The 20,920-nt window shown below is 53.3% G+C and overlaps 2 protein-coding genes across 3 annotated transcripts in view; one reads left to right on the plus strand and one right to left on the minus strand.

Annotated features, from left to right (window-relative positions):
* COG4 (component of oligomeric golgi complex 4) overlaps positions 1 to 20,507 on the minus strand; it is a 32,897-nt gene extending 12,390 nt beyond the window's left edge. The window contains exons 1-18 of one of the 2 annotated variants that reach the window (XM_014960769.1): positions 20,335 to 20,507; positions 18,813 to 18,895; positions 17,688 to 17,802; positions 16,731 to 16,905; positions 15,740 to 15,933; positions 15,161 to 15,266; positions 13,034 to 13,191; positions 12,339 to 12,397; positions 10,834 to 10,967; positions 10,212 to 10,330; positions 9,168 to 9,334; positions 7,621 to 7,786; positions 6,026 to 6,088; positions 4,604 to 4,720; positions 1,671 to 1,763; positions 1,328 to 1,411; positions 923 to 1,024; positions 153 to 281 (exon numbers count right to left, since the gene is read on the minus strand). In XM_014960769.1, the coding sequence (XP_014816255.1) occupies positions 153 to 281; positions 923 to 1,024; positions 1,328 to 1,411; positions 1,671 to 1,763; positions 4,604 to 4,720; positions 6,026 to 6,088; positions 7,621 to 7,786; positions 9,168 to 9,334; positions 10,212 to 10,330; positions 10,834 to 10,967; positions 12,339 to 12,397; positions 13,034 to 13,191; positions 15,161 to 15,266; positions 15,740 to 15,933; positions 16,731 to 16,905; positions 17,688 to 17,802; positions 18,813 to 18,895; positions 20,335 to 20,481 (2,211 nt within the window). In that variant the 5' untranslated portion in view covers positions 20,482 to 20,507. The remainder of the gene's footprint in view (positions 1 to 152; positions 282 to 922; positions 1,025 to 1,327; positions 1,412 to 1,670; positions 1,764 to 4,603; positions 4,721 to 6,025; positions 6,089 to 7,620; positions 7,787 to 9,167; positions 9,335 to 10,211; positions 10,331 to 10,833; positions 10,968 to 12,338; positions 12,398 to 13,033; positions 13,192 to 15,160; positions 15,267 to 15,739; positions 15,934 to 16,730; positions 16,906 to 17,687; positions 17,803 to 18,812; positions 18,896 to 20,334) is intronic. The other variant, XM_014960768.1, reaches the window with a different exon arrangement.
* A 222-nt stretch (positions 20,508 to 20,729) lies between these two features.
* Positions 20,730 to 20,920, plus strand: part of SF3B3 (splicing factor 3b subunit 3) — a 34,459-nt gene continuing 34,268 nt past the window's right edge. Inside the window, exon 1 of the mRNA XM_014960767.1 lies at positions 20,730 to 20,838. The gene's annotated coding sequence lies outside the window, so the exon portion shown is untranslated. The remainder of the gene's footprint in view (positions 20,839 to 20,920) is intronic.

Below are 20,920 nucleotides of genomic sequence, written 5' to 3' on the forward strand. Positions count from 1 at the left end.
GCCTTCTCTTCTCCAGGCTAAAGAGTCCCAGCTCTCTCAGTCTCTCCTCATAAGGGAGATGCTCCAATCCTTGAATCATCTTTGTTGCCCTTTGCAGGACTCAATCCTCACCTCCCCCTCCACCCAGTAAAAGCAGACAGAGTGTAGCTCACCCTTTCCAGGTTGAGGATGGTGGCCATCTGGGAAAGACGGGCAAACTTGTCCCGGATGGTCCAGGTGGTGACGGTGGTGAGATAGGCTATGAGAGACCTCAGCTCCTTGTCGAACTGCAGCCCGCCGAGCTGTGGGGACCAAGGGAAGCTGCTGTCAACCCTCCAAGCAGGTTGCACCAAACACAACGTTAACAGAAGTTACAGGGGAAGGTCTCTGAGCAGGAGGGTTCCAGTTAGACCACTTATTGCAGGTTCATCTGCCTTACACTTAGACCCACCTTAAAATCATAGAATCATAGAGTTGTCCAGGCCGGAAGGGACCTCCAAAGGCCATCTAGTCCCACCTCCCCGCAGTCAGCAGGGACACCCCCAACTAGACCAGGTTGCCCAGGGCCTCGTCGAGCCTCTCCTTGAATATCTCCAGGGATGGGGCCTCAACCACCTCCCTGGGCAACCTGTTCCAGTGCTCCACCACCCTCACAGTGAAGAACCCTCTCCTCATCTCCAGTCTAAATCTGTTCCCCTCCAGCTTGAAGCCATTGCCCCTCGTCCTGTCACTGCAGGCCTTTCTGCAGACCCTTATCTTCCCAGCCCCACCACAAAAAAAATGCACTTTCTCCCTGTGTGTGCTCATGTAAGGTCTCCCCGAGCCAGGCACCGGCGGTGGAGGAGCTTCTTTGAGGTTCATTTTGCCCTGCTCCATCCCTTGGAGGGCACCTTTGCAGTCTGGCCAGGGACTCTAAGAGGGTAGAGGACGGTGTTTTGCTTACCCTGCTGAAGGTGGATTTGAGCAGCACTTTCTCCAGCTCGATGGCTATGAGACTGGTCATCAGACCAGTGAGGGTATCGTAAATCACCGGGGACAGCCCAGCCTGGAAGGAGAGACCAGTGTCATTCTACTCGGGGAAAACTGAGCACAGGGCCATAAAAAACAAACCTACCAGAGCTTCCAAATAAAGACCCATCACTTGCATGCTCAGTGAGCAGAAAGCACTGGCAAAAGAATGTAGGGCCCGCAAGGAGGCTTTGAAAATTCACAGAATCACAGAATCCTCTAGGTTGGAAGGGACCTTAAAGATCATCTTGTCCAACCATCAACCTAACTGACAAAAATAGACACCCACACAACAAACAAGAAGCATCATCACGTCTGGTTGCCACGTCCCCCTGCTCACCTTGAACTCTGTCATCTGCTGTTCCAGGTTGACGATGAACTGCTGGACCCACGGGTCGTTAGCTTCATAGTCGCTGAACTCTTCCTGACATTGAAATACAAAAAAAAAAAAGGGATGTTTAGTGGGCCTGCCAGGACAGGAAGGGACCCCTTCTGTTTCCTCAAGCTCCTCTCCAGCCAAGTGCCCCTTTCCAGGCTTAGATGCAGAGCAAGTGCTGAGCATTTACTGTTGCTCTGAGAGAAGAGGGGAGAACTGAGGGGAATGAGACAGTGGTTGCTCTGACTTCTGCTGCCAAGCAGAGAGTGCAGAAGCAGGGCTGGGAGCGGAGAACGCGGAGCTTTACCTCCTCGATGTTGTGGGAGACGGAGAGGAAGAGGTTGATCCAGGGCTTCACCTGGGGTTTGATGGCTGTGCTGTTCAGCTCGTTGAGACCTTCCTGAGGGGGGACAGGAAGAGGACAGGAGAGTGACAGAGCACAGCTATTGTCCAACGACACACAACCTTTAGAACCATAGAATTGTCCAGGTTGGAAGGGACCTTTCAGATCATTGAGTCCAACCATCGAGACCAACACTGACAAAAACCATTACTGAACCATATCTCTAAGCGCTATAAATACCCATCTTTTAAATACCTCCAGGGATGGACCAACACTGAAAAAACTATTAGTGAACCGTATCTCTAAGCACTATGAATACCCATCTTTTAAATACCTCCAGGGATGGTGACTCCCACCACTTCCCTGGGCAAAGCCAAGCTGTCTTGATGCTGCCTCACACCCTCACTGCGAGCTGGGGAAACCGACCCATGGAAAACTGGACCCAGAAGTCCCAGATCCCACCCTTCTTCCAGCACTGGAGGGCTCTGGGGACACCAGGACGACAAGAAAAGAGGAAGGATGTTGGTCTAAAAGCTGCTGTTGTGCTGACTTGCAGCCCGCTCTGAAGGTCTCGTGCTTGCCCAGCCCTTCCTGTGCAGGCCACGCTGTCTTGATGCTGCCTCACACTCTCACTGTGAGCTGGGGAAACCGACCCATGGAAAACTGAACCCAGAAGTCCCAGATCCCACCCTTCTTCCAGCACTGGAGGGCTCTGGGGACACCAGGACGACAAGAAAAGAGGAAGGATGTTGGTCTAAAAGCTGCTGTTGTGCTGACTTGCAGCCCGCTCTGAAGGTCTCGTGCTTGCCCAGCCCTTCCTGTGCAGCTACAGAGGTTTGCTGGCAGGACAGAGGGGTTTGATTCTCATCCCACCAGGGTAGGAAAGGAGGCAAACACCAGCCTTTCCACCCCGTGCCAGCCAGGAGGCCACAGTGATTGGACTCAGCTGATGCCTCCCACCTCCCGCGCAGCTTAGCTCAGCAGGAGAAGCTAAAAGGAGGATAAAAAGCTGTAACAGCAGTTAGTTCCCTGAATTAATCATAACCCCAGCGCGTGCCATCTCCCCGGAGCAGCAGGTTGTCAGCGAAGGCTCTTCTGGCCCCTCTGATGCTGGAGAGCTCTCCGAAAGCCCTCTCCTGCCAACCGCCCCCATTTCGGCTCAGCAAGACATCAAGAAAGCTCACCCAGCATGAAACCATTCAGGTACCGGTACTGCCTGGCATCTGATGAAAGTTTTTAACTCAAATTGGCATTTCTGAGCAGGCCCTGCTGGCAATTGCCCTTTTCCAAGGCAAATTCAATGCGGGTGTGACTCAGGCAGCCCAGGAGCCTGCTGCTCAGCCTCCTGATTGCTTTGCAGCCCCTTTTAATTCTGCACTGGCGCTAGACCGGAGAGTTTTACTCCTCACTGAGGAGCTCTCTGCTTTCCATGCTGACCACGAGCCTCAAGGGGGTTTGCTGGCAATGCTGCTCTGAAGGCATCCGACTGCAGCAAACTGCAGAAAAATCATAGGATCATAGAATTGCCCAGGCCGGAAGGGACCTCCAAGGGTCATCAAGTCCCACCCCCCCCCACCTGCACACAATACTCCAGGTGAGGTCTCACCAGAGCAGAGTAAAGTGGCAGAATCCCCTCTCTGGACCTGCTGGCAACGCATCTTTTGATGCAGCCCGGGATGGGATTGGCCTTCTGGGCTGCAAGTGCCCACTGCCTGCTCATGTCCAGCTTCTCCTCCACCAGCACCCCCAAGTCCCTTTCCTCAGGGCTGCTTTCCAATCCCTCACCCCCCAGTTTGTATTGGTGGCGAGGATTGTTCCGGCCCAGGTGCAGAACCTTGCATTTGCTCTTGTTGAACCTCATGAGGTTCACCTGGGCCCCTCTCCAGCCTGTCCAGGAGATGGTCTGTACCCCCTCTGTGGAGTACAAAGCTGATGGCAAAGCTGGTTGAAAACGTTCTGTTTTGCTTGGCTTCCTTCCCCAGGAGATACCAGCTCTTCCTGCTTCCCTCCCGGCCAGAAAGCACTGTGAAATTTTAGGGCAAGAGGCCCCATCGTGCCACGCGAGCCAGTGGATGTAGCCAGAGAGCCTTTTGCCCCACACCGGGGAAAGGAGGAGAAACCCTTCTGTTTGGGAAAGGAGGAGAAACCGGAGAGAAGAGCAGCCCTTCTCCAGCCTGAGCATTACCTAACGAGGCTCTGGACAACTTGACAACGCGCTGCGCCACGAGGGAGAAGAGAGGAGATGGAAAAAATGCTATTAATATTTCTTCTCCTGAAAATGCTGAACCAACTATGCCTCTGTGCTGAGCGAGGACAAAGGGAGCAACGTCCCTTCTGGCTCTGCAGCTGCTTCCAGTGCTTTTTAGGCAGCTCCCAGGTGATGTGTCCGTGCAAATGGGCTGGATTGGTTTCCATGCCTCAAAGGTGATCGATTTGCTCCCTCCCACACCCCGACCCAGCGCTCCTGGAACCAGATGTGGCCCAGGATGATTCTTGCCTGAGCTCTTCCTGAAGACACCGGCCAGCCAGCGCTGGAGACCAGCAGTAATTTGGCAAGATGCTCACCTGCAGCAGGTCACGGAATTTGTTGGAGACGGCAGCCATGTCCGAGAGGCAGCTCTCAATCTTGGCCTGTGCTTGCTCACCCCCAAAGCCCTGGCTCAGCAGTTTGCTGCAGTCGCTCTGCAGGGAAAAGATCCACCAGCAAGTTGCAAATTAATCATGGAATGATTTGGGCTGGAAAGAACTTTAAAGCCCCCCCAGTGCCACCCCCTGCCACACCCCGACCCAGCGCTCCTGGAACCAGATGTGGCCCAGGATGATTCTTGCCTGAGCTCTTCCTGAAGACACCGGCCAGCCAGCGCTGGAGACCAGCAGTAATTTGGCAAGATGCTCACCTGCAGCAGGTCACGGAATTTGTTGGAGACGGCAGCCATGTCCGAGAGGCAGCTCTCAATCTTGGCCTGTGCTTGCTCACCCCCAAAGCCCTGGCTCAGCAGTTTGCTGCAGTCGCTCTGCAGGGAAAAGATCCACCAGCAAGTTGCAAATTAATCATGGAATGATTTGGGCTGGAAAGAACTTTAAAGCCCCCCCAGTGCCACCCCCTGCCCTGGGCAGGGACACCTCCCACCACACCAGGTTGCTCCAAGCCCCCTCCAACCTGCCCTTGAACCCCTCCAGGGATGGGGCAGCCACAGCTTCTCTGGCCAACCTGGGCCAGGCTCTCACCACCCTCCCACCAAACAAGTTCTTCCCCACATCTCAGCTCCAGCTCCCCTCTTGCAGGGTCAAACCCTTCCCCCTCCTCCTGGGGCTCCCCTCCCTGATCCAGAGTCCCTCCCCAGCTTTCCTGGAGCCCCTTGAGGGACTGGAAGGGGCTGGAAGGTCTCCCCGGAGCTTTCTCTTCTCCAGGCTGAACCCCCCTGACTCCCTCAGCCTGAAGAGAGTCTGGAGTGACTCCTGTCACCTTCCTCCTCACACTCCTTCCCTGACAGCACTAAGCTTTGGGCAATGAGTTGTTTTTGTTTTTTTTTTAATTTTTATGAAGTACAGTGCTTTTTTGAGGGCCAGTGGGGTGCACAGGCTCCTGAGTAGTGCCAGGACCCCCCAACTCTCTCAGCCCCCCCTCCCAGCAGAGGGGCTCCAGCCCTCCCAGCATCTCCGGGGCCTCCTCTGGCCCCGCTCCAACAGCTCCATGTCCTTCTGCTGTTGGTGGCCCCAGAGCTGGAGGCAGCACTGGGGGGGTCTCCCCAGAGCGGAGCAGAGGGGCAGAATCCCCCCCATCCATCCCTCTCCCTGCTGGCCACGGGGCTGGGGATGCAGCCCAGGGTGCGGGGGGTTTCTGGGCTGCCAGTGCACGTTGCCAGGGCGTGTGGAGCTTCTCCTCCTGGGCTGTTTCCATCCCACCACGTTGCTGAGCTCTGGCTGCTCACAGGCTCAGAGAGGCACCAAACTCTTGCCCTGGGATAGACAGAGGCTGCTGGCTGCAGCCAGGGAAGAGGGCAGCAAGAAAAGAAGCCAGGGGCTATCTAGCCCAGCACCAGTGCATCTCAACGATGCACTTTTTATTCCACTGGCTCCCAGCCCGTGTCAGGTTGGACAAGCTGGAGGAGCTGGTATTTCCCAGCTGCTACTGATGTATCGGAGGGAAATTGCTTTGCCAGCTCAAAATTGCTTTCCTGAGGCCAGAGGGCAAGACCTCAGGAATCTGGGTATATTGGAAGTCCAGATGGTTTATTTGACACACACACCCCCCCACACCAAGGGAGGATATTACAAATGTGATTACAGCGAAAACCAATAAAGAATCCAGATCATACCTCCAAAGTCTTCTTTAGGGTCATGATGTTCTCACTGCAGACTTCCACATTGTTTAAGGTCACCTGGAAAAAAAATAAAAAAAGACCCCAGTAGAATTCATTGGAATTTCCCAGCAATGAACTTTCCCAATTCAGCCTCAAGCCCTGACAAGTTTTCTCCACGGAGGAGCTCACGCTACAGGCTGAAATGCAAATATTTAAGGGCACAGAGGTGCTACTGTGTGATGAAAAGTAACACCTTCAGATGCAGATTCACGGAGCTGCGTGAGGCTGAGCGACAGTACTGGGGCACGTGTGCTGAACCTGCAGCCAGTACAGAGCCTGGGGGACTTTACTCCCCTTCTTTTCCTCCTCATTCTGCCCACGGCGCTGCAGCAAAGCCCCCGTTGTGGGTCACTGGTGGAAAAAAGGGTATAACCCCAACTTTCTGTGACTGTGGCAGGAAGAACAACAGGCCAGGAGTGGCTGGAGGTGATGTTTATCCTCTGTGTCCAGAGAAGCAGGGGAGGCAGGAAGGCATTCGTACCTCAGCAGGAGGAACCAGCATCCCTCCTGCCAGATGAGTATCTGTTCTTCACTGAACAGCCTGTTCTCTACCTGCTGAAGCTGAACTAAATGTCAGCACGAGGCAGGGGTTTGTGCAGACAGGGCAATGAGGCGAGCTGACAGGTGGATGAGGAATTCCAGCAGGAGAACCGACATTTGAAGCGCTTTGCTTCAAAAAAAATATATGCAGAAACCTGTAACCAAGAATTTAATGAAGTGGAAGGATTCAGTCCCTCCTGCCCCCTTTGTTGCCTTCTCTCCTCATACAGTAAAAGTTCCAAGGAGCCTCTTCAGCACGGGGTGTTCCCGGCAACTTACAGAGAGGGAGGAAAGTCAGGCTCCTCTCCAGCTCTCTCAGAGGCTCTGCCCAGAGCTCTGCCCAAACCTGGCTGAGAGGAGAGAGAAGACCCAGGGTTGCTCTCCCAGCGAGCTCGTTTGCACCAGGCAAGGTCTATATGGCATTGCCCCATGGGGAAGGGTGTGCTATGCTGCACAAGACAGGAGCGAAGGCCCTTCATGTGGTCTCCAAGGGGTCTTTAGTGCTCCCTGGCCACGTTCTGGCCTGCTCAAGAAGCGTTGCTGTCAAGAGAAGGCAACAGGAGGATCTTGTAGGCCAAGCAGAGCAGGTAACCCCGCTCTAATGGAAACTCTCTGATCTGATCAGAGAGAATGAAGGAGCCACGAGATTGGGCAAGGAAGCCATGAGGGAGGTGTGGATGAGACACTCTCCCACCACCTTTGTGCAGAGCCTGTGAAGAACAGGATTGATGGAGGCCTCAAAAGAGCACAGACTCTTCCCCAGCCCGGAGGGAATCAGCCTTGCAGCAGACACAGGATCGTACTTGAACAGGCCTGGTGTGGGAGCCCAACAAACATGAGGTGAGGCAGAAGCATCTACCAGACATCCAAAGTCAGGCCACCCGCTGCACCTGCACAGGTTTTCAAGTTCTCTGAATGTGTGATCCAACACCAACCCTGTTCCCAAGAGCTCCCAGCTGTATTTCCCCTCCCCCCAACTCATTCTACACCAGCCCAGCTACCAAACCCACCAGAAAAGACTGCTTGGCCTCGTCGGTGCTTTCAATGCCTTTGGTATCGAACTTGCCCTGCTGCAGGCTGCTGTGCATGATGTTCACGGCACTGGTCACCCCTCTCTGGAAGTCCTGGAAGGTCGTGGCTGGAAAACCCTGCTTCAGCTTGTTGTACAGAACCTCCCTATGGGACAAGCAGAAGATACCAGGGCTTAAAGCAAATACTTCAGACCACAGCAGAGCTGTGCTCTGTGACAAGGGACAGCATTCCGGCTCAACAAGGCAAGTGGAAGTTCACAGGAACACAAGAGTGTTGGCAAATATCTCCTGACAGCATCTAAAGGACGTAAGGGTGAAAGAAAAACACAGCCACCCAGTTTCTGAGCTTCCCCCCAGCTGTCTGCTACCTTCAGTCACAGATCTCCACTCCTGCATTGGGATGAAAAACATGAACAGAGCGATTTCATAGAATCATAGAATCATAGAATTGCCCAGGCCGGAAGGGACCTCCAAGGGTCATCTAGTCCCACCTCCCCACAGTCAGCAGGGACACCCCCAACTAGACCAGGTTGCCAAGGGCCTCGTCGAGCCTCTCCTTGAATATCTCCAGGGATGGGGCCTCAACCACCTCCCTGGGCAACCTGTTCCAGTGCTCCACCACCCTCACAGTGAAGAACCCTCTCCTCATCTCCAATCTAAATCTGTTCCCCTCCAGCTTGAAGCCATTGCCCCTCGTCCTGTCACTGCAGGCCTTTCTAAACAGGTTCTCCCCAGCCTTCCTGTAGTCCCTTCAGGTACTGGAAGGCTGCTATTAGGTCTCCCCGGAGCCTCCTCTTCTCCAGGCTGAACAACCCCAGCTCCCTCAGCCTGTCCTCGGAGCAGAGGTGCTCCATCCCCCTGATCCTCCCCGTGGCCCTCCTCTGGACCCTCTCCATCAGGTCCGTGTCCTTCTTATATTGAGGGCTCCAGACCTGCACACAATACTCCAGGTGAGGTCTCATCAGAGCAGAGCAAAGCGGAAGAATCCCCTCTCTGGACCTGCTGGCAACGCAGCTTTTGATGCAGCCCAGGATGGGATTGGCCTTCTGGGCTGCAGCTGCACATTGCCTGCTCATGTCCAGCTTCTCCTCCACCAGCACCCCCAAGTCCCTTTCCTCAGGGCTGCTTTCCAGTACCTCACCCCCTAGTTTGTATTGGTGGCGAGGATTGTTCCGGCCCAGGAGCAGGCTCCCCCCAAGTAGACGTTACTAAGCAATCTCACAGGCAACCCAGGGAACACCTAGGGGTGACCGTTTGCCATCAAGCACAGCAGCACTCCAGGGTGATGTGATGACTTGATCTCATAGGGATTCAGGGCCATGAGGTTCCTTTTCCTGTTTGTCCTATAGGTGCCCACCACTACTGTGAGCTCCAGCTTCCCACACCACCCCTGATGCTGCTTCCTATGAGCATCTTCCGTGGAGAAGACAAACCAGAGGCTCAAAGGCGAAGGGCACAAGGAAGACCACTGGCTGGAGAACATGAGGTGGAGGGAAGTTACAATGAACCCAGTATATTTTCATTACCTGAAGTCAGACTCCAGCTCGGTGGTGGAGTGGTTGATCATGGCACAGAGACAGTCTATGCTGGAGCTGGAGAGAGCGCGCCCAATGCACTTCTTCACGATATAAAACACGTCGTCCACCATGCTGGAGGTGAGCTGGCCCTTCTCATAGCTGTCCATGGCAACAGCCTGCAAAGACAGCTCTCTCAGTGTCCAGAGCTCGGCGAGCAAAGGTGTCCTCTCCGAGCAGTGCTGTGAGACCCAACTGCCTGTTTCACCCCGAGCTGAACTGCGCCATGTGTGAGCTGCCACCACCCATCCTAGATCTCAGTAGCCCCATAGACCCAGAAGATCATAGAATCATAGGATCATAGAATTGCCCAGGCTGGAAGGGACCTCCAAAGGTCATCTAGTCCGACCTCCCCGCAGTCAGCAGGGACACCCCCAACTAGACCAGGTTGCCCAGGGCCTCGTCGAGCCTCTCCTTGAATATCTCCAGGGAAGGGGCCTCAACCACCTCCCTGGGCAACCTGTTCCAGTGCTCCACCACCCTCACAGTGAAGAACCCTCTCCTCATCTCCAGTCTAAATCTGTTCCCCTCCAGCTTGAAGCCATTGCCCCTTGTCCTGTCACTACAGGCCTTTCTAAACAGGCTCTCCCCAGCCCTCCTGTAGTCCCTTCAGGTACTGGAAGGCTGCTATTAGGTCTCCCCGGAGCCTCCTCTTCTCCAGGCTGAACAACCCCAGCTCCCTCAGCCTGTCCTCGGAGCAGAGGTGCTCCATCCCCCTGATCCTCCTCGTGGCCCTCCTCTGGACCCTCTCCATCAGGTCCACGTCCTTCTTATATTGAGGGCTCCAGACCTGCACACAATACTCCAGGTGAGGTCTCACCAGAGCAGATCTTCTGGCTCTGGAAGATGCTCCGGGGTATTTTTGGAGTCAAAGTTCAGATCCACTTGCTTTTCAAGGCCAAGGGAAACAAAAGACCTTTCCAACAACCCTCATCTCCCTCCCTCAGGAGGCTCAGCAGATGCACAGGCTACCACAAGGAGCAGGCTGAGCCCTACCTTGTTGACAGTCTCCCTCATGAAGTATTCCTCCATGGTGATGTAGTAGCCAATGAGCTCTTGCATGGTGCGGCTCAGCAGGCAGTTGTTGAGGAGCTTGTCGAGGTATTTCTGATGCTCTACGAAAAACAAGGGAGAGCCCTCAGCCAAGTGCCAGAAAGCAGTTCCACCCCAACAGACACACGCCTGCAAAGCCCACCCTGGAATAAATCACAGGCCTCAACCGTGGAGCCAACACTGCTAAGCTGGCTTCTGCAGGTGACAGAAGTGCTTTCCAGAGCTCTGTGGAGTTCCCAAACCCTGGGTCTACTTTCCCCATGGGAAACAGGGGGGGTTTCCCCATCCCCCTTTAGGATCTGTACCTGCAGATCAAAGTGCCCTCCCTCTCGTCAGGGACCTTGTTTATTACACCCTGCAGACAATCCTAAGGTTGGTTTCTCTGTTCAAGGGAACAACCAGTGCTGAAAACTGGTTTGGGGAGGCCAGACCACATGATCCTCCTTCCACAGAGAGCTCCCAAAGCGCCTTTGTATCACTCTGCTCTGCCACTAACTCCAGATATATTTCCATCTCTGGCTGCAAGGGGCAGAGCTCTTGCAAGTGTTGGTGTTGGAGGTGTTACCTTGCTTTATCTCCTCTGAGGCCATCGAGTCCCCCACTTCAAAATCAGCTATTATTCGTCTCTTGATGAACCTCAAGTAAAGCTCGCTGCGGGCGTTCATCAGGGTGACTTCTGTTAAAATAGGGTCGAGCTCCCTGGAAGGGACATAGCAAGAATCAAGGTAGCAAAACTACATGAGGAGAGGTGCTAATTTAACTCAGTTAAGCCCTGTGTTCTCTTTTTGTCTTACTATGAGATCAATACTGCCCCTTTCCATCCGTGCCGCCGAGTGGCAAAGCTCAGCAGAATAACTGGTATGTGCCAAGAATGCACGTGCAATCAAAACATCCTGAAAAATATCATTACAGAGAAGCTTTTGTTTTCCCTCATGGACGTGAGAACAACCACATTAAAATCACAGCTGTAAGGGCTGCAAGACTCTAAGCAAACTGATATAACTTGAGAATTATCCCTGCTTTGAGTAGGAGGTTGGATTAGAGACCTTTGGCAGCCCTCAGTTCTGCTAGGATTCTGTGAGCCCTGCTAGAAACGCCTGGTCCCTGCCATCTCCTCCATCTCCTCTGCACAGATTCCTGTGTTTCTCTGAAAACGATGAAGAATCTGTTCAAGCTCAACAGCTCAGGAAACGTGAGAGCAAAAAAAAAAAGCAAGTGACAACGCAGAACGCAGTGTTCATATCAGGGATGACTATGGAAAAAAAGACCCACATCAGCAGCTTTTTCATCACAAATCCTGCTCAAAGCCTCACAACGCACAAGTGGGACGAGGAACCATTATCTTGATTTTAGGGATGAGAAAGCAAAAGCTCAGAAAGCCTGGGACGCGCACACGGTTATTCAGAGCAAACAGTAAATGTTTTGTTTTTTTTGTTTATGCTGAAATAATTAGTCCCGCAGGCTCACAGATCAGATCTTGCTTGAGGAAATCCAGTTTTCTCTCGGGGCATGTTTAAAAGTCATGCAAAGCCAGAAGGGCTGGGTGAACTTTCAAATGGCCTTACTTTTGGGCTTATACAAATACTTAAGATAAAAAGAAAAAGAGGGGGATTGAAAGCACTTTAGTCCGTTAGCAGGAAACTGATGCCACAGAGTTGCTGCAGCAGCAGCAGTACAGATTAAATAGGACCCAAAGATTTACTCCTGATTCCACCACAAATGATCTCTCTGGGGAGCTGCTCCATTTCATGGGCTCTGAGGACCGTCCTCTGACCATCAATAGGTGGTGGGCACAGGCAATTAAAGTCTCAGGCCTTGATTTGCAGTGATATTGCCAGCCCTCCAGCAATGTTTAGGGCCAAGGCTTAAAAGTAAGGAGTAAGCAGAATGAAGCACCACCACAGAAGCTGCTTTTATAAAAGGGCAGCGAAGGGCACCTAACAATTAGATTTTATGCTTTAGTAGCCACAAACCATCTGGAAGACGAGGAGAGTTATCTAAATGCTAAGCAGTGCTAATAACAGCTCCAGAGTGGAAGGTTAGAGAGCAGAAAAGAGGTTTTGTTTGTACCTTGGTTCAATCTTCTCTGCAGAAGAACTTCTCATCATGCTATTCTGAACTTGCTGGAACTGCAATCACAAAAAAAAAAAAGGGGGAGTCATCAAAGTCTTTGCTGAGGGGTTGGAGTTAACAGCCGTATCTTGTGCTGCAGCCTAAGGAGGTGCTCACTCAGGCAGGATGACAGGAATGCTTTGCAGGAAGCAGGAGAAGGAAACTGCATCAATTCACCCCTTCCTTCCAAAAGAGAAGAGCTCAGCCTGCCAGGAAGGGCGGTGGGGTGGGAACCCCAACAGAGGCACCAAGGGCTGTGACCACGAGACAGTCAAAGCAGCCCCCCATCTAACAGACAGGCGCAGGACCAAGCCAGAGGGGAAGGTGAACTGTGAGCGCCCCAGGGATCTGCAGAGCAAAGCATCCCGTGCCCAGGGACAGGCACAGGACCAAGCCAGAGGGGAAGGTGAACTGTGAGCGCCCCAGGGATCTGCAGAGCAAAGCATCCCGTGCCCAGGGTCCATCTACCATCCTCCCAACAAATCCTCCTCCTCAACAGAAGGGATAGCTATAAATCAGCGCAAATACAGAGTAAAGCAAGGTTTCTCCCAATACACAAAGTCAAACTTTGCCAATTCTGTGGCAGTCGGAGCCCCCCGGAGCCGGACGGAGGCCGCAGGTGGCTGTGTCAGGCAGCAGCACACCCCTCTTACCTGCCTGTGATAGTCCCTCTCTTTGATGAACTTGTCCACCACTTTCTCCACCTGCCGGTCACACTCCACTTGCAGGTGTTTGATGAGGGTGTACAGCCTCCCCGGGCCGTAGTAGGTCTCCACAATGGGTTGGTGGGTCTCCACAACGCGAGCGATCCCTGCAGGGAGAGGGGAAGGACAAGAGGGAGACTCAGACAGGAGATCCCATCCAGTCCGGACCCAGACCAGAGCTCTACAGGTCTGCAGGCTGGACCTAACAAGGGATCATTCACTCTCCAGACAAATTGAGACACTCAAGCCGCTCTCTAGTGCCTCACTGGAGGCCTCCCATCACCACCCCTTGTTCCATGGCATCTTCTCTCTGCATACACCACCTTCCATCCTCTCTCATTTATTGCAAGTGTGAATCTCCTGGAGTAGAAGCCCCGTCTCTTCCTAAAGAGAGCTCCTGCCATGCCTTGTGTGCCAGCTGCCCTCCTGCCCAGCGAGATACAAGGTATGAAGGTATGAATCTTCCACAGGAGAAAGCCAAACGAGCTAAACCTGGGAGGGGATGTTCAAATCCAGTCTCAGCTTTCAGCACTGAGGTCCTGGGTTGAGAGGCACAGGACTAACTTTCGTTCAAATCCAGTCTCAGCTTTCAGCACCGTCCTGGGTTGAAAGGCACAGGACTAACTTTTCTTCTAATGCTGGGGAAACTGCGCTTTTAGAAGACTTTAGTGTCTGAATTAATGAAAATATTGACTTTCTAGCCCGCCAGGCTCTGTGGGATTCAAGGTCTCAGTGTTTTCGAGCCTTGCCAGGTGCAGGGACGAGGAGGAGCAAGACCTGGGCATTTGACCCAGGCTGGCCAACAGGGTTATTTTATACCATGAACGTCACATTCAATATCAATTAGCAAAGTTTGCTGTGTAGCTCTCTCTCCCTTGATGGTAGTGGGTCCAGACAACTCCTTGCCCCGGTGCCGGAGCCCTGAGCCCTTCCTTCCCTCCCCAAGCTGTTGCACTCACAGTGTCCAACATCTGTTGTCCACAGCTGGGAGTGCACAGCTTCCTGCTGATAGAATTGGCTGCGTGTAATTCTTATATATCTTGTATCAGTATCAGGATTAATGCTGGTTCTTTAGTATTATTGTTAATTACTTAGTCTTAGTCTATTAAATCTATCTATATTTCAACCCTTGTGTTTCTTTGTGTTCCCCGATTCCCCTTTGCAGGTGGGGAGGAGTCATTGGGTGAGAGAATAATTGTCTAAGCAACAATAAATTGTTATGGGTTTTCTCAAACCATAACAAGCATCTACCAGGCTACAGGAGAAGAGCAACACTAAGAAAATCAGCCTCCCCTCTTACCTGTCACACCGATGCCCAAGTCAGCGAGCATTAGTGAAGGCAGGACCTCCTTGGAGAAAAAAAGCTCATCTCCAAGGCCATATCTCTCCAAGATTGTTTTCTTCTCACAAACTCTCTACTCCGAGTTAGCAATACTCCCCCTCTTTGGACACTACTGCCAAGAAAGCCTCAGGACCTTCAATAGCAGCAAGGCTGCCAGGCTGGGAGAGTGACTTGGCACCGGTGCAGCCTGGAATTGTAGCAGACTTAATAGAGAAGGCAGTTAATCACCATGGGATCTCAATTACTGTCTTTGGCGACATTCCCACAGATCATTCATATTCCCTTCTCTCCCTTCCCTCCCTGCTTTCAGTCTCCAGTGGTCCTCCTCGAAGAGCCAGGTCTGGAGGCATCAGCAGATGCTCAGTCTTAAAGGATGCGATTTGTTTGTCTGCAGAGCTGCTTGTCTGAAAAAACCTCCAGGGAATGGCCGTTTGTTTTGAGGAGCCAGAGAACAGGAAGAGTCTCATTCCTGGAGGAAGCCAAGGAATCCTTTGCCAACCCACTTGGTGCCTGTGCAAGCTGTACGTAGGAAAGCTTGCTTATTGTAATGCCCTCTCCTGGCTGGGAACAAGTCTATGAGTTGTGTCCCTGTCCCTCTAGCATGACACTCCCAGAGCCCAAAGGGGAACAGAGGCATTTTGTGGTCTCCTGGAGCTAGAATGAACAGCATTCCAATTGATGGACAATCTCATCATGGCCTATTTTCAATCCATCAGCGACAAAAGGAAGTTTACCTTCAAAGAGAAGTGTCAGAGTGTCTGCAAAGATGACAGCGGCTCGACGGTCACTCATGTCTGTCCCCATCACCAGCTGCAGGTTCTCCTCTGCTTTGTTGGCCACCTGCATGACAACAGGACCAGTTAGCTGGTAACACTCAAAGATATTCTTCATCTCACGAGGTGGACCTCCGTCCCCTGCCCTGTCCCCCAGGCTTGTACTGGAGTTCCCATCACAAGAAGTATTGCTGCCGTTCCTCCTTTGAACAGGGATCCTTTCCTCTCTTGTGGAAAACTCCAGGATCAAGGAAAGGCAGAAGCTTGTTCTTCTCTTTCCAGGCTCCTTTGTATGAGCTTTAAGCAAGGACAATGAGCAAGACACAGAAGGAGAAGCCAAGCAGCCAGTGGGATCTGCGTTCAGACACCAGAGAGCCCACCCTGGGGTGCAAAACACAGGGAGAGAGGTAACGAAGGCCACTGCTGGTTTCTAAGATCAACAAGCCAGAGCCAAGATCTCCTTCTGCAACACCTGTGGACAGAGATTGGATTTTGCTTTCCCCTAGGAGACCAGACAGTGGGTTTCACAGAACCCGTTACCTGCTTGCAGAGGTACTCTGAGAACTTGCTCAGCCCCTCCTCATGTAAGCCCAGCAGAGGAAAGATCTTGAAGAACCGTTCCACCTGGGGCAGGTCTCCCTGCTTCATAGCTGTGTCGAACTTCTCTGTGACAATGGTCTTCAGGCGCTGCTCTGCTTCCTGCAGGAGCTTCAGGTTGGCATCAATGATGCCCCCTGGTCAAAAAGACAGAAAAGAAAGGGAAAAGTGACGGCACAATGTTAATACCACACCAAGGGCTGCTCTTTTTCCCCAGCAGAGAGACCAACACCGTGCAGCTCTAGGATGAGAAGGCAGAAGGCACACTGCAACTCCCCTACAGGCAAAGGTCCGTGTGTGATGTACACACAGCTGATGTCTGTCATGCTCTTGCACGGAGGGTGTGAACACGTCAACCAGGACATTTCTTCTAGGCATCACAGAATCACAGAATCTTCTAGGTTGGAAGGGACCTTAAAAATCATCTTGTCCAACCGTCAACCTCACTGACAAGAATAAACACCCACACAACAGACAAGGAGCATCTTCACTAAACCATACCTCCCAGCACTACATCAACCTGTCTTTTGAACCCCTCCAGGGATGGGGCCTCACCCACCTCCCTGGGCAGCCCATTCCAAGGGCTGAGAACCCTTTCAGTGAAAATTTTTTTCCTAATATCCAGCCTGAATCTCCCCTGGAGCAACTTGAGGCCATTTCCTCTCGTCCTGTCGCCTGTGACTTGAGAAAAGAGACCGACCCCCACCTCTCTACCCCCTCCTTTCAGGGAGTTGGAGAGAGCAATAAGGTCTCCCCTCAGCCTCCTCTTCTCCAGGCTGAACACCCCCAGCTCCCTCAGCCTCTCCTCATAAGACTTATTCTCCAGACCCCTCACCATCTTTGTCGCCCTTCTCTGGACCCGCTCCAGCACCTCAATGTCTTTTTTATGGTAGGGGGCCCAAAATTTTATGGTAGGGGGCCTAAAAGTACTCACCTTCCTTGCCCTGACGACTGAGCTCGATCACCGATTTGTCCAGAGACAGATAGCGATGGATATGGGCTGCTGCCTGCTCATAATCTTCGTTCCGCAGGGCTGTTTGGACTCCATCCATGCAGAACTTCAGGTCAAGGATGTCGTCAGCTCTCTGAATGGCCTGGTAGAGTCGATTCTGCAAGAAAGGCAACCAGTAATTCTTCCTGCTGCAGGCTGGACCAGGGAAAGAGAATTATGGGGGGGGAAAAGAAGGAAGAAATAGACTGAAGTGATACTTCTCTACAGAATAAACAACTACGTAAGAAGAAACCCCAACCTACTTAAAAGTCATAAGACCAACGACTCCAAGAGATGAACAGCATTTACCTGTCAAAAATCAGGTTGAACTCAGAGGCCAATACTCCCCTTTATCACACAGGCAGAGACCAGAGACACAACCACACGTCATCTGTTCTAATTTAAGCAGTTGTGCCAGGTGCTGGGGCTCGGTGCCTCTTAGCCTGCCTCTGTACAAAGAGTGTGACATGCCAGATTCCTCACCACTCTCGGGTGACAATGACCATCTCCACCCTCCTCAGCGCTGCAACAGCTGACAAAAGAGTGCTAATGAAAACTGACCTCAGCTTATACACAATAGTCTACCACGAGCTGCAGGGACAGAAGGGGATGCTGGAGAATCAGCCACTATATGGCAAATCATATGCATTTTTTACTCCTCTACTCTGCAATATCCAGGAGCCCAGCAAGATTACCTATTACCTAACAACTAGGTTGTTAGGTAACGCTAAAATTAGAATTAAAATTAGAAATTAAAATTTAGAAAATGCTAAAACAAAGAATGAAACAGCTTCCAGCCCACTGAAGAGCACATTTCTCTCATCACACTGTGAGCACATGAGCAGACAGAATATGGCTTGGTGGTGACAAGTCCTAACCAACCCCCCCTGGTCCAGTTACCTTGGCAAGGTCGAGCTGGCGGACTTTACTGCTGACGTTCTCGGCCAGGTTGCAGGTGAAGGTGATCATCCCTGCCAACTGCTGGGCATCCCCCTCGATGAGCTGCAAATTCGGGCTGGAAACACAAGCAAATTGAAGGTGAGATGCAAATATTACGGAGTCAGATGGTCTGCAACAGCAGGATGGTTCTTCCTCCAAACCCGATCGCTCCTGTCAGCGACAGTAGCTCTCATTTCATGCCTCTCCTACAGGAGCAAAGCATCAAAATCAAACAGACGGCTTTGGAGGAGGCTGCATGGACAGACTAACAGCTGTCTCGCTACCAGATGGGGCATGAACAAGACACTGAGTCTTTAAGATACTCTCCACTTCTGAAGTGGAAAATGAAGCCTTGCGCTCCAAGCTTCTACTAGACATGAGGCCACTTACAAGGACTTTCCAGGCTGCCTGCACAAGCTCACTGTGAAGAGGCAGTAATATTTGGAGATTATATATTTGGAGATCAATATGGAGAGAAGATGGATAAAGATACTTAAAGAGAATGGGGCTGGTCTTTTTTCAGTGGTGCCCAGGGACAGGACAAGAGGTAACGGCCACAAACTTGAACATAAGAATTTCCACCTAAACGTGAGGAGGAACTTCTTCACTTTGAGGGTGGCAGAGCCCTGGCAGAGGCTGCCCAGGGAGGTGGTGGAGTCTCCTTCTCTGGAAACGTTCCTGTGGGACCTGCTTTGGGTGGCCCTGCTTTGGCAGGGGGTTGGACTGGATGATCTCCAGAGGTCCCTTCCAACCCCGTATCATTCTGTGATTTGTCGATACTGGTGAGCAGCCTGACACAAGACCTCCAATCCAAGCATTGATGCTGAAACCTAACAATAACCGGGGTGAGACCTTCAAAAACCTGCTCAGCCTACACCACTGTGAGGGTGCAGCACTTCCCTCTGTTACTGCTGCTGGGAAGAACTACTCCTCCCTTCCACAAAGTGATTTCAAGTCTGACATTTTCTGAGAAGGACTGTGCTTCCCTCACAACACTCAAACAAATTTTCACACCATGCAGTAAGCAAGGAGGCACCGAATGCTGCACAGGAGCAGAAAGAAGGGGAGAGGGTGGGGATCACTAACCCCATGCGATGAAGTGAAACCATCTTGTTCTCTATAGTGCTTTGCTGTTCCAGGAGGGCATCCAGCTCTTCCTGCACAACTTTCTGAAAGAAAAGGACAAAGAAAGTCTTGTGTGACTTCAGCTCTCCTCCAGGCCAGCAACTTATCATAGGGTCCACACTCAAGTCAAGCACATGCAGTGAGCAAGGTATCAGCAGTTCTAAGAGTTCATAAAACAATTAAATCCTTCCTAAGCTCTCACTTTAATCCTGTAAATATTAATATTTATGCCATTCCAAATCATAGAATGATTTGGGTTGGAAAGGACCTATGCCGTTCCAAATCATAGAATGACTTGGGCTGGAAAGGACTTTAAAGTCCACCCAGTGCCACCCCCTGCCCTGGGCAGGGACACCTCCCACCACACCAGGGTGCTCCAAGCCCCCTCCAACCTGCCCTTGAACCCCTCCAGGGATGGGGCAGCCACAGCTTCTCTGGCCAACCTGGGCCAGGCTCTCACCACCCTCCCACCAAACAAGTTCTTCCCCACAGCTCAGCTCCATCTCCCCTCTTGCAGGGTCAAACCCTTCCCCCTCCTCCTCGGGCTCCCCTCCCTGATCCAGAGTCCCTCCCCAGCTTTCCTGGAGCCCCCCTTCTTTAGGGACTGGAAGGGGCTCCAAGGTCTCCCCAGAGCCTTCTCTTCTCCAGGCTGAACCCCCCCAACTCTCTCAGCCTGTCCCTGCTCCCAGCAGAGGGGCTCCAGCCCTCCCAGCATCTCCGGGGCCTCCTCTGGCCCCATCCAACAGCTCCATGTCCTTCTGCTGGTGGTGGCCCCAGAGCTGGAGGCAGCACTGGGGGGGGTCTCCCCAGAGCGGAGCAGAGGGGCAGAATCCCCCCCTTCCATCCCTCTCCCTGCTGGCCACGGGGCTGGGGATGCAGCCCAGGGTGTGGGGGGTTTCTGGGCTCCAGCACAAGTTGCCAGGGCATGTGGAGCTTCTCCTCCATCAACACCCCCAAGTCCTTCTCCTCAGGGCTGCTCTCCAGCCATCCACTGCCCAGCCTGGATTTGTGCTTGGCATTGCCCTGACCCAGATGCAGGACCCTGCACTTGGCCTGGTTGACCTCCATGAGGTTTGCACCTCTCCAGCTCGTCCAGGTCCCTCTGGGTGACATCCCTTCTCTCCAGCGTGTCAACCTTACCCGTTAAGCAAACCCCATTACACAACTCTTAACCCAAGTAACCCACAAACTCCTCCCCTGGCCGAGCTTTTGGCGCGGGCCCCCGAATCTGCAGGGATCTGCCCACGGTTCCGGGACACTACTGCCACAGAGGCACCACCGGGCCCGAACCCGTATTTAACGTCTCTGTACCGGATCGGAACTGTGCGAACCGTGCCAACGAGGCACCCGTTCTCCCTGTCACCACAGCACGGCCCGGAGGGGGCTGGAGCAGCGACCACCCTCCGGGGGTGCCACGTCCCGCACCCCCCCGCACCGCCCCACCTAAGGCCCCGCCGCCTCACGGGCCTTCTCCCACACACACCTCCTCTTCACACAGCCGGCTGTAGGCAGCCTCCAGGTCCGCCAAGTCGGTGAGCGACTGAATCCGCTCCATGGAGAGGGCGGAGGCGGCCGAGCCGCTGCCCTCCCCCGCCGCCGCCCGCGGGCTCGGCGCCGTGGCCGCCGCCATCTTGGGTGGCAGCTGACACGGCTTCCCCCGCCGTCAGGGCCCGTTGGGGCTGCCCAGAGTAGCGCCTGAACATTTGCGGCCACTCGGATCCACCTGGAAGCACGTGAGGCTCACTCCCTCCCGTCTCTCTACGCTAAAATACGTCTAGATTGTTTTCTTCTGGAGTCTCTTCCCGCAGCGAGCGCCTGTCATCGCCATGTGGCTGTTCAGGCGGTGCCGCGGGCAGCCCCACTCACGAACTGGCGCGCGCGCGCCGGGCCCGCCAGAAGGCCCCTGCGAGGAGGCGCGGGGCTGATGGCGGAGCGGGCCGGCGGCGCCCCGGCCTAGGCAGGAACAGCATCCGCCGCCATCCGCCCGGTAAGGGCGGCCCCGCCGCGCCGCGCCCTCCCGCCGGCGGCCCCTCAGCTGGGGAGGCGCGCTATGGGCCCGCCGTTTCGGC

This window comes from Calidris pugnax, unplaced genomic scaffold (assembly GCF_001431845.1).
Source record: "Calidris pugnax isolate Ruff unplaced genomic scaffold, ASM143184v1 scaffold347, whole genome shotgun sequence".
Classification (NCBI taxonomy): Eukaryota; Metazoa; Chordata; class Aves; order Charadriiformes; family Scolopacidae; genus Calidris; species Calidris pugnax.